This window comes from Papio anubis, chromosome 11 (genome assembly GCF_008728515.1).
Source record: "Papio anubis isolate 15944 chromosome 11, Panubis1.0, whole genome shotgun sequence".
Taxonomy (NCBI): domain Eukaryota; kingdom Metazoa; phylum Chordata; class Mammalia; order Primates; family Cercopithecidae; genus Papio; species Papio anubis.
Window position 1 is genome coordinate 13,588,790 of NC_044986.1, and position 27,125 is coordinate 13,615,914.

A 27,125-nucleotide genomic window follows, 5' to 3' on the forward strand; every position below is an offset into this window, starting at 1 on the left:
TTCTCATGAGCCAGGCTATTGGAGACATCACAAAACCCAAAGCAGGCTTGTTAAATGCACCTGTCATTTATTCTGACTGAAACCAGGGACAGACAATCTCCATGTTGCTACTGCTTTCAAAGGTTTAGAAACCACAAAACCCATTTTCAGTTATATTACTTTATTTTCTTTTTTTAAATGTAGCATTAAAATCATCCAACATACAGATATTCCTATGGCTTCTGGCACATTTTACTCTCTCTAAAGTTAGGTATTTTAAATATGAGATGAAGAAAATCATCTCATTAAAATGGCAACATTTCTGATAAATGTGTTTCATATTTATGTGATGGGTAATTGACTCCCCATCGACCCCTTCAGTCCAGAGCTACAGAAGACAGCGCACAACCACAGCGAACAGGTGGAGGGTGCCCAAGGAGACAGGGCTCCAGAGTAACAAGCAACGGGGTTCAACTTCTGAAACAACAAGCAACTTCTTTATTTGTACAGAGTAAGAATATAGAAGAAAAGCTTCATTTTCCTTTTTAGCCCTTTTATTAGTGTTTTGCCTCCACCCAAGTTACTGCATACCAAGCAGCTAATAATAAAAACCAACTGACTTAAAGTCTCTGAAATGCATGCAACTTAAAATTCCCTAAAGCACACATCGGTTCTGAGTCTGATTTTTACGGGGCAGAAGCTACGGTGCTGTTGGGTTACCAGGGGTGTCTGTCGTGCTGCTGGGGTTTGAAGTTGCTGCTGCTGTGGCTTCTGGCTGCTGGGTTTCTGTGTGGGGATCTTCCCCATTTCCAGCATTTTTCTTGCCCTTGTCTGCTGCCACGGCACCCATCTCCATGATTGCCTGCAGTGGCTGATCGGCCTCAAGGTTGCTGGGCTGGAGTTCATAGACCTGGACTTGACCTGGGACATCAATGGCTTTCTGTTCAAGTTTTTCCAAGATGGTCTGAACCTTCCTGACACCGTCTCTCCTGGCCTGACGCACATCGGCTCGTCCCTCGGGGTCCACTGAATCCAGGGCCAGCAGCTCTTTGGTCAAATACTCTTCGATCATCAGGTACTTTTTGTCAGTCTTCTTGCCTTCAAAGTTGTCTACAGCCTGCTCCAGCCCCTGCACCTTCTCCAGGATGGCTTCCACTTTCAGCACTCCTGGATGTTTTGGGGGAGCCTCGGCTTCTCCTGGTTTTGGAGGTGTAGCTTCTACAGGGGCAGTGCTGGGGGCTGCCCTCTCTTCTGCAGCCACATTCTTGGGGGAAGAGGGGACAGCAGAAGGGCCAGGACTGGGAGAAGGACAAGGAACTGAAGCAGGGGGAACTTTTACCTCTACCTTCTCAGAGGGAGGTGGGGGCTTCTGGGAAACAGGTTTAGAATCCGCCTCTTTGCGGATCACTTGAATTGGGACGTGTCCAGGAGGGAGTTCTGGTCCAACTGGGCCTGGCTTACTTTCTGGTTTGTTTTCAGGCTGGGGAACAGGTGCAGATTCTCGATGGGTCATGGGCTGCTGAAAAAGAAAAAAGGACACAAAAAGATATTTTTAATAACTGACTGAAAGTCACAGAAATTGTAGCTAGTACAGATTAGAAAGAAAACTGAAAAATGGCTTTTAAAAAAAGTTTAATAGTATAAAAGATTTTCAAAGTCAATCAATGGCTGTTACAAAATAAAAACATGGTATTAATCATGTATGTAACTAAACCATTAGTCAGGCTTCCATTGATCACCCCGGGCTATTTGTCTGTTACCTCTCACTGAATTTCTCTGTAGATGGTATTCTTACGACAATGAAAAGAAACCTAACCCTACACAAAATCTTTAAAAATTAGCCAGGTGTGGGAGCTTGCACCTGTAGTCCCAGCTACTCAGAAGGCTGAGGTGGAAGAACCGCTTGAGCCCAGGAATCCAAGGCTGTAGTGAGCCATGATTATGTCATTGCACTCCAGCCTGAGTGACAGAGCGAGATCCTGTCTCAAAAGAGGGAGGGAGGGAGGAAGGGAGGAAGGAAGGAGGGAAGGAGGGAGGGAAGGAGGGAGGAAAGAAGGAAAGAAGGGAGGGAGGGAGGGAAGGGAAGGACATAGCAAAAACTCATGCTGACTGCTGAACTAGGCTGACTCAGAGCAGACTGCTGAGTGACTCCAGCTCTCAGGTGATGCAGCCTTGGAGTCGCTGCCTCTGGTCCTCCTTCCTTACGCTGTGCAGACAGTCTGCTCACGATGTGATCTTCTCGTCTCCTGTTTTAGGAAAGATATGATCTTCTTTTTTTAAAACCATGACAGCCTAGTAGTTTCTGCCCAGACCAATATATTTTTTTAGAATTAGCCAAGATGCTCTAAATAGTTAACTCTAGAACAATTTTGCTTCCGGATAGCTGTGCTGTAGCCTAACATTCAGCAATGACGCTGCACAGATTTTCCTGTGACTGTAAACTACAGTCATACAGACATATAGAGTTTTTGGGGGGATGGGGTCTCACTCTGTTGCCCAGGCTGGAGTGCAGTGGGGTTATCACAGCTCACTGCAGCCTCAATCTTCTGGCCTCAGGTGATCCTCTCACCTTAGCTTCATGATTAGTTGGAACTACAGGCACATACCATCATGCCTGGCTAACTTTTGTATATTTTTTGTAGAGACAGGGTTTCGCCATGCTGCCTAGGCTGGTCTTGAATTTCTGAGCTCAAGCAATCTGCCCACCTTAGCCTCCCAAAGTGCTAGGATTATAGGTGTGAGCCACCATGCCTAGTAAACCATATATTTTTAAATGAGCTATGCTCAAAACAAAAATACACTGACTCTTTTTGGTTTTTTTTTTTGAGGTAGAGCCTCGCTCTGTCACCCAGACTGGAGTGTGCAGTGGTGTGATCTCAGTTCACTGCAACCTCTGCCTCCTGGGTTCAAGCAATCCTCCCACCCCAGCCTCCCAAGTAGCTGGGATTACAGGCGCCTGCCACCATGCCCGGCTTTTTTTTTTTTTGTATTTTTAGTAGAGATGGGGTTTCATCATGTTGGCCAGGCTGGTCTTGAACTCCTGACCTTAAGTGATGCACCCACCTCGGCCTCCCAAAGTGCTAGGATTACAGGTGTGAGCCACTGCGCTTGGCCTTATCTTGGCTCTTATTCACGTAAGTGAATATCCAAAACCTTTTTTAAAATCTCACCCTAATTTCATCAACTGGGAAATAACTAGACTATATTATTTCTAAACTATTCCCAGTTTACAACACTCAATTCCACTATAATGTTCAGTGAGGTGAAATCCTGGAAAGCCTCCCGAAAGGGAACTTTGCATCAGCTCTAAAAGGGAGGTTACCACAAACATGGTTAATGGGGGTAAAAACAGGATGAGATAGTGTTTCACTGATTATGAGAAATACATGGGAATGATTTAGATAAAATATCCCTCTCTCTACAAATGGGCCCCTCCTAGGATTGCTGAATCCGAGCATGGATCTGGTGTGAGACGTAGCTGTCTACACCCCAGCAACCTCCTTTTCCATCAAATCTCTTTCGCCAATCCAGACATCCTCAGCTTTGGCCCTTACCACTCACAACCCAACCACGTACCCCTCCCAGGTTCTGACAACAAGACGGCTGTGTAAGAAGTGACTTTAGAAACACTTTAGAGAGGGTGTTCCACGGCCTGTGCTCTTCAAAAACATCAAGGCCGTGAAAGTCAAGAAAGGCCGAGGAACTGTCTCAGACTGAGGGAAGACTAAAGAGAAGTTGCGTCTAAATGCAGTGCTCATGATCCTTGTTTCAATCCTGGAAGACATCCTGGAAGTGGGGACAAACTGCTATAAAAAAGATTAGAAAATGGGCTGTGCACTGGATAATAATGTTGTAAGAATGTTAAATTTCCTGAATCTTGTAAGTCTGCCACGGTTATGAATGAGAATGTCTTCCTCTTAGGAAACTATTTGCTATTCAGGGGAAAAGGGACATTACATCTACAAATAATTTTCAAACAGTTAAAACACATCACTAATACGAGAGAGAGAAGAAATGACAAGACGAATGCAGACATGTTGACAAACAGTGAACTGGATGAAGTGTATGTGGGACTCTGTATGATTCACACAACTCTTCTATCAGGTTGAAATTATTTCCAAATAAAAAAAAATTTTAAGAGGAGGGTGCTCTATTCCAGCGCCCTGGCCAGTGTGACCATTTGTAATAAAAGAATAACCCATGTTTGTTCACAAGGAGTTTTCCTCTTTTTTTTTTTTTTTTTTTTTTGAGACGGAGTCTCGCTCTGTAGCCCAGGCTGGAGTGCAGTGGCCGGATCTCAGCTCACTGCAAGCTCCGCCTCCCGGGTTCACGCCATTCTCCGGCCTCAGCCTCCCGAGTAGCTGGGACTACAGGCGCCCGCCACCTCGCCCGGCTAGTTTTTTGTATTTCTTAGTAGAGACGGGGTTTCACCGTGTTAGCCAGGATGGTCTCGATCTCCTGACCTCGTGATCCGCCCGTCTCGGCCTCCCAAAGTGCTGGGATTACAGGCTTGAGCCACCGCGCCCGGCCTAGGAGTTTTCCTCTTTAAAAACTGTAGCATTCAGCTGCTGGAGTTGCAGCCACAGGGCCCAGGGCTGCTGACTGTTCTGCTGCTAGGCTGCAAGCTGCTCACACTAAATGACATCCTCTTCCAGGAACCTGCACCTCGTGTCTCCACTGGAAGATAACCAGACCCCTGCCTACAACCTTCCCCAGGCCAGCACGGCTTCCAATCCGCCATAGCTGGCTGATGCCTCAGCCAGACCACATGGTACCTGATTACACAGGGAGGAGGGGCGTTAAGACATGGGCCCTGTGGTCAGGCTCAGCCCTAAGCTGAAGAGATAAAATGAACACTTCTGAAATACCCAGAATAATCACATGTTGAACTCATACAAGTTGGGAGTCTCTCATTAAGGGACTCATATGAGGCATCATGAGATGAGAAGGATGAGTAGGCTTCATGGAGGAGACAAAACTGGCTCATCCCTCGGAGGACGGAGAGAACCTGTACTGTGCAGGCATTTCAGGGAGCGGGTTCAGCATGGGCAAAGGCACAGGGGTGGGAATGAGCAGAATGGCCTGCAGAGTGGAGTGGGTAACTGAGCGGAAGGTGACGGGCTGCCTACGCCCAAGATGAGGCTGTGGCTGCAGTGTGGATGGGGGTGTGAAGAGCCCTGAAAGGGTGTGGTGGGCACTAAGGAACCTGGTCCCAGCTATGTAACTTCTTCCAAGCTGTTTCTTCTGCCCTAAGTCAGCCGCAATGCACAATGATCAGGCCCAGCATAAGCTGCAGAGTACGGAGGGCCTGAGCAATTGTCCTGAATTTCTTTTAATACCTAGCAGTTTCTCAAATCTCACTTCCCTCCAGGTACACACATGTTAAATAGGCAGGGATAAAGGGGGAACCCAGGGAACCCCACAGAGGTCCTGCAGCCCTGGAGACATACCACCATAACCAGTCTGCTGACGACTAACTTCCCGTACCTGAGGCCTGTCGACCACGGTGTGCACACGGATGGGCGAGGGGGAGTGGAGTGGCGTGCTGCTCCTGGCTGGTGAGCCCTCCCGGCTCGATGCACTCTGGACAGGTGACCTGAATGGGGAAGCCGCCCGCAGGGGCCGGGGCTCCCAGTCATCCCCCTGGATCTTGTGGTATACAGGCTGGTGGGTCTGGTACTCCCCCTGCTGCGCTGGGTAGTGCGTCTTCTGGGCTTGGTGGAAGGAGGGCTGGGCTGCTGGCCGGGTAACGTTCTGCTCGTGTATCACCGGAATGGAGATGTACCCCCGTGGGAGCTGGTGACTGCCCAGGCTGCTCCTGCCGGAGGAAGGCAGGCTAGCCGAGGAGGATGAGGATGAGCAGTCGGAGGCAGCTGGAGACTGGGACCGCTGCAAGAGATACAGGGTAGAGGGCATGACCCCACGAATGAACCCCCTGCCGTGGCATCCTGACCATGCCTTCTGCTGTGCACCTCCTCAGGGCCATCCATATCGTAAGACCTCCTATCTGTAATTTTCAATTTTCAAAATGTGGGGTTAAGACTGGGAGCTTTGGCCGGGCGCGGTGGCTCAAGCCTGTAATCCCAGCATTTTGGGAGGCCAAGACTGGTGGATCACGAGGTCAGGAGATCGAGACCATCCTGGATAACACGGTAAAACCCCGTCTCTACTAAAAAATACAAAAAAAAACCTAGCCGGGCGAGGTGGCGGGCACCTGTAGTCCCAGCTACTCCAGAGGCTGAGGCAGGAGAATGGCGTAAGCCCGGGAGGCGGAGCTTGCAGTGAGCTGAGATCTGGCCACTGCACTCCAGCCTGGGCTACAGAGCGAGACTCCGTCTCAAAAAAAAAAAAAAAAAAAAGACTGGGAGCTTTGGGGCTGGGCGCGGTGGCTCACGCCTGTAATCCCAGCACTTTCGGAGGCCTAGGTGAGCAGACAACCTGAGATCAGGAGTTCAAGACCAGCCTGGTCAACATGGTGAAACCCCATCTCTACTAAAAATACAAAAATTAGCCGGGCGTGGTGGTGGGCGCCTGTAGTCCCAGCTACTCAGGAGGCTGACGCAGGAGAATTACTTGAACCCAGGAGGCAGAGGTTGCAGTGAGCTGAGATCACACCACTGCACTCCAGTCTGGGCGACAGAGAGATTCCATTTCAAAAAAAAAACACACACACAAAACAAAGACTGAAGGCTTTGGGGTCAAGGGGCCTATGTTCAAATTCCTAGTAATTCAATCATTTTCTAAGCTTCATTCAAAATATAGGAAGAGTGGGCCGGGTGCAGTGGCTCACACCTATAATCCCAGCACTTTGGGAGGCTGAGGTGGGTGAATCACAACGTCAGGAGATAAAGACCATCCTGGCTAACACGGTGAAACCCCATCTCTACTAAAAATACAAAAAATGAGCCGGGGGTGGTGGTGCACGTCTGTCGTCCCAGCTACTTGGGAGGCTGAGGCAGGAGAATGGCTGAACCCGGGAGACGGAATTTGCAGTGAGTCGAGATCGTGCCACTGCACTCCAGCCTGGGCGACAGAGCGAGACTCCGTCTCAAAACAAAAACAAACAAACAAAAAAACAAAATATAGGAAGAGCACCCCCTCCCTCACCAGGCTGCTCTGAAGATGACGTCAGTCACCTGGGCATGTGCCTCAGCCCCAGGCCAGCACACAGGAAGCGCTCATACAGGGGATGCGTTGTCCCCATTACCCTTTCTCTGCCAATCTACAGAGAACTCGGCTGAGCAACTGGGAGCTGCAAGCATCCCCGTGTGGCCCAAGGCAGCTCAAGTCCCTTTCCCTGCTGGGCCACCTTCTATTCACCTCGAAATTGAGAGCATTTCCCTTTCTAAGTGCCTTGTTAGCTTAAACTTGCGAAGATGTCTCAGATTTACGTGTCACTTTGATTTCTTGCAGCAAAACCATTATAAATAGAGGTATTACTTCTTTTGTTGTTGTTGTTTTTGTTTTTCTGAGACAGTCTCGCTGTATCACCTAGGCTGGAGTGCAGTGGTGCGATCTGCAACCTCTGCCTCCTGGGTTCAAGCAATTCTCTGCCTCAACCTCCTGAGTAGCTGGGATTACAGGAATGTGCTACCCCACCTGGCTAATTTTTGCATATTTTGTAGAGACGAGGTTTCACCATGTTGGCCAGGCTAGTCTCAAATTCCTGGCCTCAAGTAATCCACCTGCCTCAGCCAGGTACTAGCTCTTTAAGAAAAGAAAAAAGCCTCTGCTATTCCACATTAACTGTAACTTTTCACTCTCAAGCAGGTGTGAAGCTGAACAGATTCAGAGGGAGCTGAGAGGCAAGTGTGATTCTGGGTGCAGATAGGACATGGGAGTTTGTGCCCAGGAACAACGCCGACACACACAAGGGGATGATCTACAGACAGGAAAACGAGAGGGCTTACTGCTCAGGAATCCTACTAGGAATGCCTCAAATCTCAGCTAAGAACCAGGTTAAATATTTTTTAGCTATTAATGCACAGAATCCATTGACATATCCCTGAGATGTTTGGCTTCAGGATTAAAATGCCGTCTTAAAGCAGTTGCCTTGCTGACTCCTTATTTCTTTTTAAACTGTGGTGCACAGTGAGGACAGGCATGGGGTCTCATTTTCCTATCAATATAGCTCCACCAGTGGTTAAGATTGATCCATAAGCATTGAACTGAACAAAACAGTACACAGCTATCTCTGTGTTTCTGAATAGAAAGCCCAGTGTGAATGAGGAGCGCGGAAATTAGGAGCCAGAAGGCAGGCCAGGCTTCCGGTCCCAGCTCTGCTCCCTCCACCTGCGTGCATGTGGAGCAGGCAGGCTGTAGTGTGCCCTTCCGAGCTGTTCCTTAACTACAAAAAGAAGCCATGTGATTCCTGCCCTGCCCCACTGAAGAACAGCCCTATGAGATGCTGGGGGATGACATGGGGCTATCACCCTGTCTTTGCTGGGTGACCTCTGATGCTGCAGGCCAGGCCTAGATGCCCTGCATGTGAACAGGTGCCTGGCCCAGGGCAGTGTCCTCGGGGACTGGGCCTGGCCTGGGAAGCACAGCGGCTCACTCCCCAGCAGGCCCGTGAGCCTGGCCTCTCCTTACCTCAGGTCCGTGAGAGGCTGGGGGCTGGGCTGCCGCCACTGCTGCCACCTGTCCACACTGTTTATCTGGCTGAGTGGTTTCTGGCATACCCCGCAGAGGTGACTGGGACCTCTGAGGAGCCGCTGGTGCCGCCTCAGTTCGGAATCGCTGCATCCCAGGCTGGGGATAGGCATGGAAAGGGTGCGCCTGCCGGTTCTCAGCGCCTTCATGGAGCACGGGAATGGGAATGTAGCCTGGTCGGAGCTGGGGATACACAGGGTGGCCTTCCCTAGCAGGTGGCAGTCTAGAGCCCTCCCGGGAAGGGCCATTGGCAGAGGATGGAGTCTCCTGAAATAAAAAGTGGAGAAACACAGGCTCGTTAGAAACCGGGAAGTGAACCCTCCTGGCGGAGAAAACAGTGTGGCACTTGGCACTGTGATCTTCCTGAGTGACTTGGGCCTCACAGTGTCAGCCAGCTCCCAGCCCCTGCACCCTCCAAACCCTCTACCCCTATAGAGCCTGCTGTCTGGCCAACAGTTTACGAACTACGGGCATCAGGAGAAAGCCAAAAGTATCTGTTAAGCACAGGAAAGGTTCCAATTCCCCAAACTGGTAAGACAGGTTTCTTTTCTGGGTGAACGAGGGCAGCAGTGGGTGTAGGAGAGCCGCCCACGCCTGCATTTTCAGAGACCTGGATCAGAAGGTAAGCTCCAGGAGCAGGGGCCAGCTCCAACCTCTACATTACAGCAAGCATCTCTGTTTCTAAAAAGGCCCTCGCGTTTCCCAGCAACACAGAGCTTGTGCTGGGCCCAAACACAGGACACGGTTTGGGAATCTTTACAGAGAAGTGGGCTGGGGAGTGAGGGCTGCCTCCTCAGGTGTACTGTTAGAACAATCTGCAGGACCGGGAAGGACAGGGACGCAGAGGCAGCGCAGGGGGAGAGGAGCACCCAGAGTTAACTGTGCCGCCTAATGATGCCAACTGACAAAGATTCTCTGCTTGGCCAAACCTTAGGCTTCTGAAGCTTCTCCTAGGCCCATCTGTGCACTTCCTTGTAAAGTCAAGTTTTAGCAAAAGACACTGCTAAGACAGTTTAGCCAGAAGCCCCCTCCCCAGCCTCACTATCTGATCAGCTTCCTCAGCCTCCATCATCCCCAGGTGCTGTCTAATCACTCTGGCCTGTCTTCAGCAAGAATCCTGTTTGGTCAGCATAGCCAGAAACGCCCTTAGCCCTGATGCTTCCTCTTCTAATGTTCCATCCACTGACCCCCACACTGCTCCCTGACTATCAGTTCCCACGCGCCCGTGCTGTACGTGAAGTTGCACCCAGTCTCTCCCCCAATTGCGAGACCCCACTGCCGTGGTCCCTGTGCCTATCTTGATGGCCCTGAATAAATCTTCATGACTGTGCTTTAACAAGTATCACTGAAGAACTTTTTCTTCAACACAACAGAGCCTGCTTGGGCAAGGAGCAGTTGGAGTCCTTCTCTTATGCCCTCTCTTGAAGTTCTCCCTTCAGTGGCCTGGCTATTTTCAGACCCTTGAGAAGGCCAAGTTCCAGATGTACCGCAGGAAAGATCTTATTTCAGACAACAAGGCTGGCCAGTCACTCACTGGGCAGTGCCATCTCTCAGCAAGCTGGGGCTGCGCAACAGAAGTCCTAACAGTCCCCGAGCGCTGAGGGTCCTTTCCCAGGAGGGGAGCTACTGACATGTGTCACTTGCATATATCTGTGCAGGGCAACTCTTAAGAAGGGGAGTGATCTTTCCTGACAGCGGCAGCTCTCTGCACAGCAAACAAATGCCAAAGGCTAAGAATCTATGAGCTTTTAGGGGACAATCTCTACTGCTACAAAATCAATCAAAAGTTAAGGACAGATACTGAGGGCTGCTCTGCACTTTGAGTGAACAGACCATAAATTCTGTGATGTTTCTATTTGTGTGCAGGCGTGGGCACCAGGTGGCTGACCCTGGTTTAGCCCTTTCGGGCCCATCAACTGCCTCCCTCCTACTGAGACCCTGCCCTTGGAGGGCCTCCAGCACACAGGAAAGGCATGGGTGTCACTGTGTCCTTGGGGACATGGGTAGACAGGCATTCTCAGATTAGAACAGCCACGTGCTCAGGGCGGCGGCATTACATTAGCCTGCTTAACTCTCAGGTCACCCAAGAGCAGGAGCAGGTCCAGGCCTCACATTCAGAGCTGAATTCCTGCCGCGAGACGGCCCTGACAGGGAGCCAGTAAGAGGCGCTGAAGAAACCCTCTGCTACTCAGCGTTGAGTCATAACATGCCTGTGGGCATTGTGTCCACTCACTGAGGTCCTCCTCCTCCCAGCCGAAATCGGGGCCTGCATTGGTCCTGCACTGTCATTTCTGCTGGCTGCCCAGGGGCTCATTGTTTCTTCCCAGCCATGCACAAAAGCCTCAACCATCTGCACACTCCACACAGCAGGGCCCAGCAGTGAGCAAACCCTCATCCGCCTCCTGCTCCTGGGCGAACATCCTGCCACCTGCTGAGTAGTCCTATGGGGTTATCAAACCAGCACGGCGCACTCCCTGCCAACAGGCGCTTAGAAGATGGGCTAAGGAGGCAGGAAACAAATAAGCAGCAGAATGACTTGGAAAGCACGGAGGCCCTGAGGGCTGGGGAAAGGCATGGGCCCTTCCAGGGTAGACGCTGCCCTAGGTGGGGTCTAAGTGTGATTCGTACCTCTATTCCTAACAGTTCTATGAGCTTGGGTAATTCTCTTACCTCTGTAAGCCTTCACTTCCTTTTCTAGAAAACGGAGCTAGCCAACACCTGCCTGGGAAATGTTGTGAGGTTTTATAAGGGCACATCAAGAGGAATGCCCGGAAGACTGGCAATAAATGTGAGTTTCTCCCTAAATAGGCATAAAATTATGCTCTTCAGACTCCAAAGTGTCAAAGGAATCAAAAGTGAAGGATAAGGCCAGGCGCGGTGGCTCAAGCCTGTAATTCCAGCACCTTGGGAGGCCAAGGCAGGCAGATCACCTGAGGTCAGGAGTTTGAGACCAGCCTAACCAACGTGGCGAAACCCCATCTCTACTAAAAATACAAAGATTAGCTGGGCATGGTGGTGGGCACCTGTAGTCCCCGCTATTCAGGAGGCTGAGGCAGGAGAATCGCTTGAACCCCGGAGGCAGAGGTTGCAGTGAGTTGAGATCGTGCCACTGCACTCCAGCCTGGGCAACAGAGCAAGACTTTGTCTCAAAAAGAAAAAAAAAAAGAAAAAGTAAAAGTGAAGTACAAAGTGAATCAATGTGCTAGAAACCAGAATGGTGGTCACCTCTGGAGGAGATAGTAATGGCTGGGAAGGGTCTCGAAAGAGCTTTCCGAGGTGATGGGAATATTCTCTTTTTCTGGGTGGTGGTAAATGCGTGTATAGCTATGTAAAACTCCATCAAACCCCCACACTGCCTACTCCGCCACATCCCACCCACACTCTCTGGTTTTAACTGGGAGAGCTGCTGATCCCAACCCCTTGTAGCCAGACCCTTCCAGGGTCTTCCAGACCCAAGACTCCCTTGAGGAGATGCAGCTCCTCCTGGGGGAAGCCCCTGGATCCAGAAGGCCCTGAGCCAGTCAGCCACGAGCTGAGCACCTCATGCATCTTGCTGAGCACATCTGGCACCTCCATTGAAAGAGAAGGGGAAGAAGACAGGAGAGAGAGGAGGAAGGAAAAACAACTCTGTCTACACACAAGACGCCGACAGCAGAGACTGCTTGCTGGAAGCCAATATTCAACCTTTCCAGAGACATGGCTTAGTCCACGGGGAAAGAATGTGGTCACTGCAGGCAGGCGCAGTGGTGTCAGAAGAGCGGTGGGAAGCAGTGGCAAGGGGCAGGCTTGGGGGTCAGTGCTAAGCTGAGGGAGATCAGGCTGGAGGCCCAGGGGCCAGGCTGGAAGTGGGGGCTGAGGTTCACCCTTCTGAGTGTTCCAACCATCGCAGGAGATGCCTCAGCAAGACAGAGGGACTAGAAAGAAGCCAGGACATGCTGGGAAGTGAGGAGGGACGTCAGGGAGGAGAGTGAGGAGGTGAGTGCAAAGCAGGGCAGAGGGCCTTGACGGGAAAGGGCATCCAGAAAGATGAGGGGCACATGGGGGGGAAGGGGACCTCCACTGCATATGAGGTCCACTGAACAGGCCAAGCCTGCCGGCACAGCTGGAAAGCAGAGAAGGTCAGGACAGGCAAGGGCAGCCTGGCTGCTTCTCCAACAGTCCTGAGGTCTGTACTCCTGGGTCCAGGTGAATTAATGACCCATTTATGCCATTTAATAAAAAAAATGTGTCTCCTTGTGAGCACTGCATCTAAAAGACATTCCAGGCTCCCTTCCACTCTGGTGGGGTTTTGTCAAAAACAAAACAAAACAAAACAAAACAAAAAACCCAACCATTGCTTTAAATAAAAAACATATGAATTTCACAAAATAGGCAATTAAACACTTTTACGTGAATGAATAATTTCAACCAAAAATGAAACTCCCACCCGTAATGAGGTCTGTGCCACATTCTAATGCTCCTATCTACCATCATTAGGGTCACAACAGCAAATGCTTCCGTTTTTACTAAGTAAAAAACACTGCCTGGGCCAGGCATGGTGGCTCACACCTGTCATCTCAGCACTTTGGGAGGCTGAGGCGGGGGGGATCACCTGAGGTCAGGAGTTCGAGATCAGCCTGGCCAACATGGTGAAACCCTGTCTTCACTAAAAACAAAAAAATACAAAAGTTAGGCTAGGCGCGGTGGCTCACGCCTGTAATCCCAGCACTTTGGGAGGTCGAGGCGGGTGGATCACGAGGTCAGGAGATTGAGACCATCCTGGCTAACACGGTGAAACTCCGTCTTTACTAAAAATACAAAAAAAAAAATTAGCTGGGCGTGGTGGCAGGCGCCTGTAGTCTAGGCTGAGGCAGGAGAATGGCATGAACCCAGGAGGCGGAGCTTGCAGTGAGCCGAAATCGCGCCACTGCACTCCAGCCTGGGCGACAGAGGGAGCCTCCATCTCCAAAAAAAAAAATTAGCTGGGTGGGGTGGCGGGTGCCTGTAATCCCAGTTACTCGGGAGACTGAGGCAGGAGAATCGCTTGAACCCGGGAGGCGGAGGTTGCAGTGAGCTGAGATCATGCCACTGCACTCTAGCCTGGGCTATAAGAGCGAAACTCTACCAAAAACAAACAAACAAACAAACAAACAAAAAAACACGAAAAACAACAACCACCACCTAGAACTGGAAGAGTTAAATTGACCTTTCTCTCTTCTACAGTGTTTTCAACACAATCTAGCAAAGAGAGATATTTTGTAAATAGAAGAATCAAAAGAAAAAAATGTGTAATATTTACAATTCTCCTAGAATCTCACTAAAACATGTCTCTTCAATCTACTAAGTGTTTTCAAGTTCAAGCACATCCAGATAATGGCTCTTGGTTATACCAGCATCTCTCACATAAGGCTCACTACGTGCCCCTTCATGATGCAAGCGGGAGCTCGGAATCTGCCTCCTCAGAGTTGGGGGGACAGCTCTGTGTGATCACGGGACAGGGACTGGGACGCAACCACAGCGACCAAGCAGATGACTGCTGATCCTCACGGCCACCTCGTCAGGGCCCGCCTGCAGCTCAGAGCTCATTATCCTTATCTCTGGCTAAAGACATCAGGAATACATATTATACAAAATCCAATTAGGAAAGAAGAGCCCAGGGGCTCAGTCCTGACTCTCACTGCTTATCTCACTATATTAATTTATAAAATGAATTGGTTAATTCTGCCCCCTTGTTTGTGCATTGCATTAAAAATCTGAGGCAAGTCTCAGGGTACCAAACAACTCCATGACATGGCCAAGATAGAGAGCAGGAAAAAATGACCCCAGATGAGCCAAAATGTGCCCTATTATATACAAGATATTATGATTAGAGAAAGCCTGAGGTCAGGTTCTGAGCCTTGGTGAGCTGTTGGGCTCGTTTGCTTAAGAGCAGGTCTAAACTGCACTACTGGTTTTTAGAAGCAACATGGGCGCCGAGGAACAGCAGGAGACCTGGGAAGAGGCTGCACTTGGTCCTAATGCTGGCTCTGCCCCTAAATACATGTGTTACGGAAGCGGCTCACATGCCCTCTGTGAACCTTAGTTTTCTCAGCTGCAAAATGAAGGGGAGGCCCAAAAATGTTCTAGAAAGCAGTGGCTCTCCAGCACTTGGGGTATCGAAGCACCCAGGAAACGCAAAAATTACAGACTCTAAGCCAATCCAAGTAGGTCTGATTCCATAGGTGTGTGAGGAAGCCTGAAGGTCTGCACTGAGAAAAACAATGATCGAAAGTTCCTTTCAGCTCTGATACTCTGTGTGGCCTGATTTCCAAAGTCCCTTCAAGCTCTCAACAGCTATACAATGCCCCCAAACAAGGAAAAGTTAATGTCACAGAAATCTAAAAACGACTACTCCTAACTACACTCAAATCATGTCAGAATTGCAGGAACTCAGAGCACCCCAAAGTTTCATGTCCCAGATGAAGAGGAGGGCCTGCCCAGGTACGGTGGTTCACGTCTGTAATCCCAGGACTTTGGGAGGCCGAGGTGACTTCACCTGAGGTCAGATCCAGTCCAGGAGTTTGAGATCAGCCTGTCCAAAATGGCAAAAACCCCATCTCTAGTAAAAATACAAAAATTAGCTGGCCATGGTGGCGCATGCCTGTAATCCCAGCTGCTCAGGAGGCTGATGCGCGAGAATCTTTTGAACCTGGGGGTGAGAGGTTGCAATGAGCCAAGATTGCACCACTGCACTCCAGCCTGGGCAACAGAGTGAGACTCTGTCTCAAAAAAACCAAAAACGAAAAAACAAAAAACAAAAGAAGGAGGTGGCTAACACCCAACCCTGTGCCCTAAAAGCGGGGTGGGAACGACAGCCCCTGGGCACCTGCGAGGTGTCTGCCTAGCCAGGCGCACGCCGGGCACACGCAGGTTCGCAAAAGAGCCGTGGAGGAGAATCCACCGTGACCCACCCACAACTGACTCCCTGTACACTGAGTGGCCACTGAACCCTGAAAATGGGCACCTTCTGTGAGCCCCAATCTTGGCTCCATAGTACAGTGCTCTTTAAAAAGTGGGTTCCACATCTACAAACCACAGCTTCCATCACTCTGGTCTGAATTAGGAGAAACAGTAACAAAGGCAACTCTTAGGGCTGTCTTGTAGCACTTCTGACTTGGCAGGTCTGGAGTATTAAGTAGGACACAGACTGTATTAACTGGGTTTTCAGGCCAGAAGAGCCTTCACGTGGGTCAGGTGAACACTTCAAAACTTCTAAAACAAAGAAAAAAGATGGAAGAACACAGGAATCCTGGAACTCCCCATATGGGTAAGGCCTGGATCAAAATTAAGTGGCCTGGCTCGCCTCAGTCAGGCAGGAAACAAACAAAACACTTTCTTCCAAAGTGTAACTGGAGCTGGGTGTGGTAGCTCACGCCTGTAATCCCAGGACTTTGGGAGGCCGAGGTGGGCGAATCACCTGAGGTCAGGAGTTCGAGACCAGTTTTGAGGTCAGGAGTTCGAGACCAGTTTGGTCGACATGGTGAAACCCTGTCTCTACTAAAATTAAAAAAAAAAAAAAAAAAGTAGCCAGACAGGGTGGTGGGTGCCTGTAATCCCAGGTACTTGGGAGGATGAGGCAGGAGAATCACTTGAACCCACGAGGCAGAGGTTGCAGTGAGCTGAGATCGTGCTTATTCCACAGATCACGCCATTGCACTCCAGCCTGGGCAAGAGAGTGAGGCTCTGAACTAAAACAAACAACGACCAAAACAAAAAACAAAGTGCACCGGAGTCGAGCTTTAGCACCCTACCAAAGTTCTCTGCTTGCTATGATGGGATGCATGAATGAATTAAGTATTACTGCCCATTTGATACTGAAATAAACAATAAACAGCCATTCACATCCCTACAGCCAAAATCAAAATCCCTTCAGTCCCCACTGGATTGTAATATAGGGTCTCTCCCACTCCCCCACCACTGTTTTGGGCACATAACAGACTTGGGGAAAATTCTGAATAATAAACTAAGTCCACATTCCACTTACAGCACACCTGAGGAGTTAGGCTTTGTCCAGAGACTCCTGGTAAGACAAGAGGTCTGTGCCAACCACATACCCTATAAATGATCACAAGTCACAGGCTACTGGAGGCTTTATCTAATACGCCTGTTACTAAAATATATATACATTTTATCCTGGGATAAACAGATGACTGTTCCTACGTGATTTCAATGGGAACAATTTTTTTTAGAAGATGAAACCAACATTGCTTCTCTTTGCAGCTGTGTCCAAATAAACAGGAATGAACCAGCATGAGCCTGGGTCTTCAAGTTGCCACCCTGGGTTCCAGTCCCTCCTTGACGCTTACCAGCTGTGTGACCATGGACAGGACTCCTTGCTACTAAGACTGTTTCCCCAGCTGTAAAGATCCCCACATTTCCCAGGGGTTTTTGCAAGAGTTAAGTGAAATAAGGTACAAGTCTTTGTAAACTCTGAGCTGCTCTGTGCCCTAAACAATTGGGTTTCTTTTTCTTTCTTTCTTTTTTTTTTTTTTTTTTGAGACTGAGTCTCGCTCTGCCGCCCAGGCTGGAGTGCAATGGCACGATCTCAGCTCACTGCAGCCTCCGCCTCCCGAGTTCAAGCAATTCTCGTGCCTCAGCCTCCCCAGTAGCTGGGATTACAGGCATATGCCACCATGCCCAGCTAATTTTTGTTTTTGAGACGAGGATTCGCTCTTGTTGCCCAGACTAGAGTGCAATGGCATGATCTCGGCTCACCACAACCTCTGCCTCCCAGGTTCAAACGATTCTCCTGCCTCAGCCTCCTGAGTAGCTGAGATTACAGGCATGGGCCACCACGCCCAGCTAATTTTGTATTTTTAGTAGAGATGGGGTTTCACCATGTTGGCCGGGATGGTCTCGAACTCCTGATCTCAAGTGATCTTCCTGCCTCAGCCTCCCAAAGTGCTGGGATTACAGGTGTGAGCCACCGTGCCCAGCCACAATTGTGTTTCTTTATTCCACAAATAGTTATTGATGGACTCAGCTTTTCTTCAGCACTAGCTGGTTGGGCTTACTGTTTAAAAAGCCTAATTCTTTTTTTAAAAATACATTTATTTATTTATTTTAGAGACAAGGTCTCGCTATGGGGCCCAGGCTGCTCTGAACTCCTGCGCTCAAGTGATCTGCCTGCCTGGGCCTCCCAAAGTGCTCGGATTACAGGTGTGAGCCACCACACCCAGTTCAACAAAGCCTAATTTTTCAGTCCATCTCACCAAGTTGGTAGTAAGACGGCCAGAATTAGAAGCCCCTTGATCTGAGAGTCTTAAGAGGACTAATTAGCAAGGATGTCACTTTCTCTGTTGAAGACTATACCTAAAGTTTCACAACCTGGAAGCAAACAGCCAAAGACAACTCTAGGGACCCGAGCCCTAAACTACCCGCCTCTCCAACAGGCCGGGCTGCTGGTCTGGGGAAGAGGCCTGCTCTGCAGACAAACTCCTGGCTGAGCAGGGCACCCAGGTGCACTGACTGTGGCTCCTTGACACACCTCCCTGAGGCCTAGAGAGAAAAGCCAGGCCAGGTTGGGGCACAGAAGGGTCTGCCTGGGAGCAGAACATCTGCTGGCATCTCCTCAACATCCTCGATGGCCCCTCACCAGGGAACACGTCAGTCATCCCCAGGCCAGGCACCATCCACAGCTGCTGGTATTTCCCCTGCTGGGGGCACTCAAGTCAGCATCCAGGCTCCCGGCAGCCCCAGCCCTGCAGCCTGTCTCACGGGTTCCATGTGGCAGAGGTAGGAACTGGAATGTGGCCCAAGGTCACACAAAAGTTAGCTTCAGGGCATGTGAGAAACTACCTACCTCTTCTTTAGGGAAAAAAAAAGAAAAGAAAAAGAGCAGAGCCACCTGCTTTAATCAATCCAAAGTCACAAATCATAGACGGAAAGTACCTGAAATTTCCATCTCAGGAAGCAAACCCTGAATTTAGACAGAGCCAAGGAGAGGGCCTCTCTCATCTGCTACATTTCCATGCTAAATGTAGTGGTCAGCCACCTGGCAAGTCCATCCTCCAGACAAGACCTACAAGTGTCTGTTAGGTCTCAGAGTACAGGACATCAGCAGACGTGTATTCTGTACAAAATACAATTTCCAAAAGAAAAACATCCTCAGTTCATCAGCCGCCGTGCAGGCAAGGGGACCCACTGTGATGGACAGTGAGACTCTTGAGTCCCAGGGGGGCTCTGCTCCCACCTGCAGTGGCTTCTCAAGCATTTGGCCCATAGCAGCCACACCCACCAGAAGAGGGTGGTGACACTTGGAAAACTCCTCCTTCCTTCCGTCTGCAGTGACATTTATACCTGAGAGCTGGGTCTAGACCAGCTGTGCAGGTAATCGGCCCCTCAGTAAGGTGGGCTGATGTCTCCCCTCACAGGCTGCACTCCTAGCTCCTGCCTGGTACTTTGGGGCTGCACAGACACGGCTGAGGGAGACCCTCCCCTTGAGGAGCTGGGGCAGAGTAAAGCCAGCGCTCTACACAGCACTGTGCAGGAAACAAGGCCCCAGCCTGTCTCGGGCAGAGGATGGGGAAATGCATCTACAGACACATGGGGCTGGGGCTGGCAGCCGGGTCAAGGCTCCGGAAGGCCCCACAGCTTCATCTGTTACTGTTCCTCTACATCCTCCACTCACAAGGGGCACGGGAAGCCCCAGGGAGGGCTCCGAGGGCCAGCTGGACACTAGTGGGGTGAGTCAGCTGCACTCCGTACAAAGGGGTAAGAAGAAGCCTTGCTTCTAAGAAACAAGACCCCTGGCCTGAGAGCTGAAAGGCCCACAGACAGCCAGGTCAGTCTGCTGTGTGGAGAGGTCACACGTCTATCCACAAACACACTTCCACTCCACAGAGCAGGCTGCAAATGTTTCCGGGGGTTCCACGCATGCATCAGTTCAGGTTTTGGGGAGTTCACCTCCCATGCACCATCTTCCTTGATTCTCCCAACCCTGCTGACAGGAGCATTGCTATGCCCACTTCACAGAAGGGGAGACTGACGCTCAGGGAGGGTAATGCTTTGCCTAAGATCTCTAGAACTCAGGTTTGTCTGATGGTAAGGCCAGGTAGATGCTAACCTTTCTGCTACTCCTGTCACAGCTGTACACTGTGACAATATCCATGCGTCACTAACGTCTCCAAAGCTTCACCTTCCCGGGGTAAAATGCAGCAGGAGAGAAAGGCTTGCATTTCGCCCAGCCACACTGGGCTGAGGCTCAGCCCTGGAACATTCAGTTCAAGTGTACTCTGGGTCAGGGAGCCAGCACTCCATGCTGAGTCATCGGGCCAGCCAGGCAGGGCACACGAGAGTGAGAGCACTCAGCTTAATTCTGAGTCACCACAGCCCCAAGACGGCAGGGACGCCCGGCATGGAGCGCTGTCAGAACCGGGGAAGACCCCGTCCAACCCAGGAAGGAGTGCAAACCCCGCTGGGATGCTGGGGGTCTGAACTGACCCTGAAAGGGTGGGCCAGCGAAGCGGATGGCTTTTCTTCTGCACATGGAGGCGCCTTCCCATTCTCCCACTGTGTGGATTTTTAAACGATCCATTCATTTATTCATTCATTCAATGTCAAGGAAGAATTTTTTTAAATAACTGAAAAAAATATATAATTCTACTTTAATAAACACTGACGAAGATACTTTAAAACAGGAAACGTTTGTTCTCCAACTGAATGCTAAGGAATTTTCCGTAGAAAGTCTCCCCAGTTCACTGGGGCATAGCCCTGTGCTGGGAGCTCTTGGATGGCTGAGCTGTTTACAGGCTCCTGACGCACAGAGCCGGCACTCTGCGATTCTAGGCTTTTCTGAATTGACAGTGAATAAGAAGCTTCACGTATGCTGTGTCTGATCTTACTGCCAGCCACAGGAAAAAAAATTTTAAGAGACTCCTTTCACAGTGCCAGGGGCTGCGCTCTGCGCAGCTATGGAAGCGGGGTCTGGCTGCTGCCAGCTACCAGCCTCTCCAGCCCTGCTGGAAGATGCTGTGTCATTGGGAGAAACAAAAAAGATCTTCTCCAGACCTGTAAGGATGAACTTAGGGAATCAATACTGAAGTCCTCTGTGCAGAGAAGGCCACTCACAAAGTGACGAAAAGGAGCAGGCCTCTGGGGACCTTTAGGAGCCCAGGACAACTCTGCAGTTCTTAGGAACCAATGGGAGGCTTCCCAGGACACACCTGCACCCTTTCCGAGCAGCTCTTCTGTAACTGCCTTCGCGCTCTGGGCAGGCCCGTGTTCTACCCTTCTCCGCAATCACACTTGCGATCTTTTCTGAGCCTGTGGACCCTGCCAGGCATCAAGAGGCAGAGATGAAACACACAGACTCTGCCCCAGAACTCTTAACGGGGTGTGACCCCAAGGCAAAGCAGGAAAGTGCAGAGCTTAGGAAAAAACACTCAAATTAAAATAATATGGGGTCCAGAGGAGAGCCAGCCTGCTTCGGACCAGGGACAGGCAGGACATGTTTTGTGGAGAACGGCCTCAAAGTGGGCAGACTTGTCCTCTATATGGCATTTAACACTGTGACTCGCACACTGTGGGCACCAGTGAATTTCAGATGGGGTGAAGGAGTGAGTAAAGTTAGTCGGGCCCATCTCCTAAATCCAGACCCAGGTTCAAGAAACAGGCCAACATTCCTGATTAACTGTACAAAGATGGACTCAAGGCTGTTTATCATCTCAAGCTGTGCCTAGGGAGTATAAAGCAGCCAGGCCCGCTAAAGGCAAGTCTGTCTGTCACCCCTTCAGGAACCCAGGTTGGGGGTAAAGCCACAGAAGTCTTTCTGTTTATCACAGGCCAGGCACACTGCCTCTCTAAGTCTGCTGTTCCATAAGTAAGACACTTCATAGTTTCTCCTTCAGAGAGCTGGTGAGGATTTAGAGATAAGGCTACCCAAAGCATCCACTCATATCTGGCACATATATGTAAGTGTGTTGACAGACAGAAAAATACTACATTCATTCCTCTCTCCCCAAGTTCTTCCTAAGCTTTTGTAAGCTGCCTGGCTTCCTAAAAAGCAGCCAAGGTCCCAAAGATATATTCATCAAAATACGTGACAACTTAGTAACACCAGATATCTCATATGGTATCACATGTGCCACATGATGCATACAGATGAATCCTGCACCTGCAAAACGAGGGGCTCTGAAGCCTGCCTCAGAAGGCCGGCTGATGGGCATGGTGGCGCTCACCTCTAATCCCAGCTACTTGGGAGGCTGAGGCAGGAGAATCACTTGAACCCAGGAAGAGGAGGTTGCAATGAGCCAAGATTGCACCACTGTACTCCAGCCTGGGAGACAGAGTGTGACTCTGTCTCAGAAAAAACAAAAACAAAAAACAAAAAACAAAACCAAGGAGGCCAGCTGAGTCTATGCTCTGAGGCAGAAGCAGATCAGGGGTGTGTACCTGATTCACAACAAAAGGGAGCCCGGGAGGGGCTGGAGAAGAACACCGTCAAGTGTGACACGGGGCTCACTCGTGTTCGTCAGTGCCAGAGGATCTCAAAGATCCTAATAAGCAAGGCCTTTGTCTTCACTTTCTTATGTAAGCTCTCTTAAACATTTAAGAGCAATATTAAAACAGCAAAACTTAAAGGAGAAAGAGTAGGTCTGGATGATGAATGGTTTTCTACTTTGGATGATAAACATCAGAACATCATTTTTAAATGTCAATATAAAGTAATAAACATGTAGAGTGGTTTATATAAGATGACTGTGTGTCATTCCAGAAACGAGGACAGGACTAAGCAAGCCTCATGGGTGGTATGAAGCTTTCTGACTCACAAGCAGCCCTGATAGCATCCAACAGTTAAGCCTTCCCAGCCCTGGCTAACGTCAAAGCTGCCGCAGGTACTGTGTGCAGGCTCCACCCTCATAAAGGGCAAATCTACCCTACAAAACGGGATAAATGATGTTCTCGGAGGTACAGCTGGTTCTCATGTGAACAACACAGGCTGTTCTTTAGAGGGGAAAATGAAAGTCCTGGAGGAGCTGGGCTCCAAGGCACTGGCCATGCTCTTCATTCGCCCCCCAACAAATCACTTCCATGCAGTTGCACAGGAACTTGCTCAGACATAACTGCAACTTGCTGGAAATACGAAGGAGAGAATGGCCACTCACTTCCTGATTGTGCTCTGCCTCTGCTAAGAGGCATAACAGCTTGCAATCGATCTGGAAAGAGTAAAACAATCTCATCTTTAAGAAAATTCAGGAGGCTCTGCTGAACTTTAAGCAGAATAATGGGTCTCTCTATTTCAATCATAACTTGAAACATTTCCAGTGTTATCTGAAAGGATATTTCTACCTCCCTCTCACAGTGCCTGAGTATAATCTGTTAAATGATTATGGTGAGATTCTGCCAGGTGGGCAAGACAGAAAGAAAAGGCTCTGGCTTGCTTCTTCCTGGGGTCTGGGAGGGTCTCTGGACCACCTCCCCACTCTCGCACTGCCAGCCACCCTGCCAGACTTTGCACCGTGCTGTCTCTGCTCTCTTCCCATGTCACCCCCATATTCACACCTCCAGAAGCCCGGGTACCCAGGGAGTTTCCCCAAGAAGGAAAATGGAGGCTCGGGAAAATGCTCTGCAGGTTATTCAGGAGGCACTAAGCCGCAGCTCGTCCTCCCCAAAATGGGATCACTGGCCATCCGTGGCTCCCACTGCAAGTGCAGCAGAACCAGAACCACCAAAAAAGTTTTTTGGACTGAATAGTTTTCTGGGTCCTACACTGAGCAATTCAGATTTGAACATGGGGTTGGGGGCAAGGAGGTGATGAGACACAGCCTCAATCTGTGTTCTTAACAGTCCCTGCAGACTGCCAGGCTGGTAACCCACAAGATCCACAGAGCTAGAGCGGCCCCGCTCCATGAGGGAGAAAAGTCTCCCTCTCATCCCAAGGAGGCCTGGCGGGAACAGCTCTCCAGAATATCCAGCCTCTGTTCTGTTTATTCAGGGAGGAGCCTGGAGGAGTGGCTGCACCAGCACTGAATGCCAACCTCTGCCAAAAAGGGGCCTGTACTGGTATGAACTTGCCAAATTAGTGGGAAGCCCAAGTGTGCAGAAAATCAAACTCCAGGGAGACTGCAGGTGGGGAGGCCCAGGTGCTTAGAATGGGACTGGATGAAGCAAAGCATCTTTGCTGGCAGCCATCCTGCTTCAGCAATGACAGAAGACACTTGCTTTCGCTCTGCCCCTCTGTGAAAACAGGGAGTTGTCCTAACCACTTCAGGAGAAGGCAGAGGATCAATTGCAAGACGGCAGTAGAAGACTAAATACAAAGGTCTAGTCTTTTCTTTCCATTTTCTTACTAACATGGTTAAATTTTAAACATCGTGAAGCTGAGTCCTCCCCCAAAGGAGATGTCGTCTCTGGAGCTCCTCATGCTCAATGAACAGCTTTTTACTGATTGACAGCATTTCCTCTTGAAAATGATGATGCTCACACGGGCCTCAGCTCAGCTCCTCCAAAGCCACCCTTTGTTTTATGCAAGGGCCCTTTTCTCATGATGCATTGAGAAGCCCATTCCAAATACAAAATGATATTCTAGGATTCTCCACTACATTTAGTCTCCAGCAAGGTGTAATTCACACAAGTGCAACCAGATATTGTGTGCGTCTAAGAACAGGGTTGAAAGCAATGAAGCACAAACAGCTAATGGGCTGAATGTTAGTTTTCTCCTTAAGTTTTGGTGCCATGCTGACAAGTCTCAAGTCATTCACTTCGTAAAGAGAACTCTTTTCTTGAGTTGATCACGTCCCATCATCAAAATCCAAGCAACCACAGCACAGAGGTCAGTGACCCAATAACTTGGTGGCCAGGAGGGCACAAAGATAATCAGGTATTCTAGCCTGCATGCTTCAGTTTCACAAAACATTCACTTCCAACTTCTAACAGACACACTACCTCTTACTAGGACTTTCCTGACATTAGTTCTCTCCCTGTAATTGGTACTAGCTGGATGACCTTCAAAGTCACACCTGAATTCTCTGGGTTTTTCAGAAAATAAGAAATCTTCTAACTAACTAAGAGATCTTCAAGGACCTTTCAACTTAAAAATTTTGACTATGAAATTTTCAAAGAAACCTTTCCAGCATCAGACTTCTGATGTAATAGTTCTTACTTTTTATTTATTGAGAAGAATAATGGCAGCTAAACCTGCTTTTTTTCTTTTAATAAGGTTTATGAAACTACAGCCTAACCCATGCACCAGGTGGGTACAGGAATATCTCAACTTGCTGGGTAAGTTTCATGCTGAGAACAAAGTGCTGGGAATGTCTATGTTCAAACTTGATCTTCACTCACAACAAAGGCTGCCAGCAGATACCACTGTCCCTATGTCCACAGGAAGGCGGCCTCAAAATAATAGTTGCAAACCACACTAAAGATCAGGTACATCCACGCAGACTCCTAAGAAAGGTGGTTTGAAATGAGTGTCAGTTTCACCCAAAAATGGGCTGAACAGACACACAAAAAGGTATATGCAACTGTGCCCACCCCAGCTAATTACAGCCTCTTGTATTAATTTTCAAGAATAAATATACAACTAATCTCTCGTAAATGTAAACTGCTGCCTGTACAGTGTCTCACTGTTGGGCACCGGAGTTTTATCAATATTGTTAAAACAAAAAGTGCATTAAAATGAAGGGAAATAATACAGGTCTTTCTTCTAAAATAATGGGTTACAAAGTATTTTTAATTTGGTGAGTTTTTAAATCTTCAAAATAATTTACCAGCTCTTTGCTGCTTTTATCTTGCCCAGACGGCAGTAACAATTACGCTTTAAGTATAACATATTTATTTTTAAAAACTTTTTATTTTGAAAGCTCAAATTTATATAAAATTGAACGAATAGTATAACTATGATTTTTGAAAATTAACAGACTCATTCCAAATTTACGTTTTCAAATTTCATGCTCTTGGGGATTAGGAATATCGTTGCATATATGTAAATGAGACATACTTCTGCTGTATTCCCAAGAGTATCATTACTCAGTTATTTGTGTACTGGTAACAAATTCTAAGTATTTTAATACCATAACAAGGCAGGAAGCGAATGCCATTATAAATATACACGTATCATTCTCTTTCTCTCCAGTGTGAGGCAATGTGGTAAGGCAATGGCCAACTGTAAGTCTCAGATCTCTAGTTTAGAAACTGCTGGGGAGAAGTGCACCCTCTTTTATATTTTACAAGTCATACTAGGATACATTCGTATTGAAAGCACTTTCAAACAATAATACAATTTTAATTTAAAATACACACACACACACACACACACACACGCGCGCGCGCGCGCGCGCACATATATATGAATGTTTTGACACCAGCCTCCTGAGTCATTGGGTGCCTAAGATGGGACAGCAAACAAGATACCCCTTAACCAAGTTGGAGAACTTGAGCGGTAAAATTCCCCCCAAAAACCACCATCCAAGCTTGCGAGTGTCCTCCTCGAGTCCGCGGTCAGCGGGGTGCGCCGCGTGTCCCGGGACCGGAGGCCGAGCCGGCAGCAGGGGCCGCGGCGGGCCGGAGCCTCCGGAGCTGACCAGGCCGGCCGCTCCCTCCGAGCCCGGGAGCGCGAGGCCAGCGCCGGACACGCGGCCCTCCGCCCCGAGTCGAGCCGTGGACGGCACCGGACCCACTGCGGGGTCGCTTCCCGGGCGACCGGATCCGGGGCCTCCTTTCGCCCCGACTCCTGTAAAGGGCGGGTCCGGAGCAGGGACTCGTCCGGGAGCACCGGGAGTGTGTGGCGGGGCGCGGAGCCGGTGTCCGCCTGCAAGGGGCCTTCGCCGACCACCGGGCCCCGCCGCCTGGCGTCCCCCCGGCCCAACCCACTCCCCGCCGCCTGCCGTCGAGGTGGCGCCGCCGACCAGGGCGGGCCGCGGGCCCAGCTCACCTTGGGGCCCTCAGAGGGCACGCGCGGGTCGTTCCACGTCGTGGTGCGGCTGTTGTGGTCCACGAAAAAGGGCCAGCCGGTCTGCGGGTCGATCTTGATCTCCCAGCCGGGGGGCAGGGGGTCGCGGTCACCGTTGCCGGACGCCACCTGCATCATGGGCGAGTGGGTGGCGGCGCTCATGCTGGGTCGGGGTCTGCCCGCCGGGGCGCGGGTGTGGGGCGCGGGCTCCGGGCGCCGAGTCTCTGGCCGGGCCGCCGCCGTGGGCCCCTCTCCGCCGCCGACGTGTCCGGGAAGCCGGCGCCGGGCACCTTTATGAATTAAAGGCGGGGGTGACGTGGCCAGAGAGGGGTGGAAGTGTCTGGAAATAGCCTCCTCGGTGCCAGAGGGGAAGGAGGCGATAAAGGGAGGTAGCAACTGGCCGGCTAGAAACTTCTGGTCCAGTCCAGAGAAGTTGGCCGCGGCCCGGGGTTGGACGCGGAGCTCCGCCCTGAGTCATCGGCTATAATCGCGGCGGGCGGGGCTGAGGGGCCGGGGCGTGGGCGTGCCCGGGCCGGAGTCGCCGGGGGCGGGCGCGGGCGCGTCTTCGGGGTCTGCCTGCGGG

The 27,125-nt window shown here is 50.0% G+C and overlaps 1 protein-coding gene across 2 annotated transcripts; it reads right to left on the bottom strand.

The window, feature by feature from the left end:
- Nucleotides 1-143: 143 nt before the first annotated feature.
- Nucleotides 144-27,057, bottom strand: BAG3 (BAG cochaperone 3). 2 transcript variants are annotated; one of them, XM_003904332.4, is made up of 4 exons: nucleotides 26,525-27,004; nucleotides 8,572-8,898; nucleotides 5,467-5,868; nucleotides 144-1,498 (listed from the first exon to the last, which is right to left on the bottom strand). In XM_003904332.4, exons 1-4 carry the CDS (start codon nucleotides 26,702-26,704, stop codon nucleotides 680-682), a joined length of 1,728 nt encoding a protein of 575 aa, XP_003904381.3. In that variant the 5' UTR covers nucleotides 26,705-27,004; the 3' UTR covers nucleotides 144-679. The 2 variants fall into 2 exon arrangements, with proteins under 2 accessions (XP_003904381.3, XP_009213745.3); XM_009215481.4 differs by having other exon boundaries at nucleotides 460-1,495; nucleotides 26,525-27,057.
- Between the last annotated feature and the right edge of the window lie 68 nt (nucleotides 27,058-27,125).

Bases quoted from the DNA above. Each gene is read 5' to 3' on its own strand.
- BAG3 (XM_003904332.4), bottom strand. From the start codon at position 26,704: ATGAGCGCCGCCACCCACTCGCCCATGATGCAGGTGGCGTCCGGCAAC. The intron at 8,899-26,524 runs GTGAGCTGGGCC...TTTTTATTTCAG, and splicing joins TGCCCTCTGAGGGCCCCAAG to GAGACTCCATCCTCTGCCAA. The intron at 1,499-5,466 runs GTACGGGAAGTT...TTTCTTTTTCAG, and splicing joins CCGTGGTCGACAGGCCTCAG to CAGCCCATGACCCATCGAGA.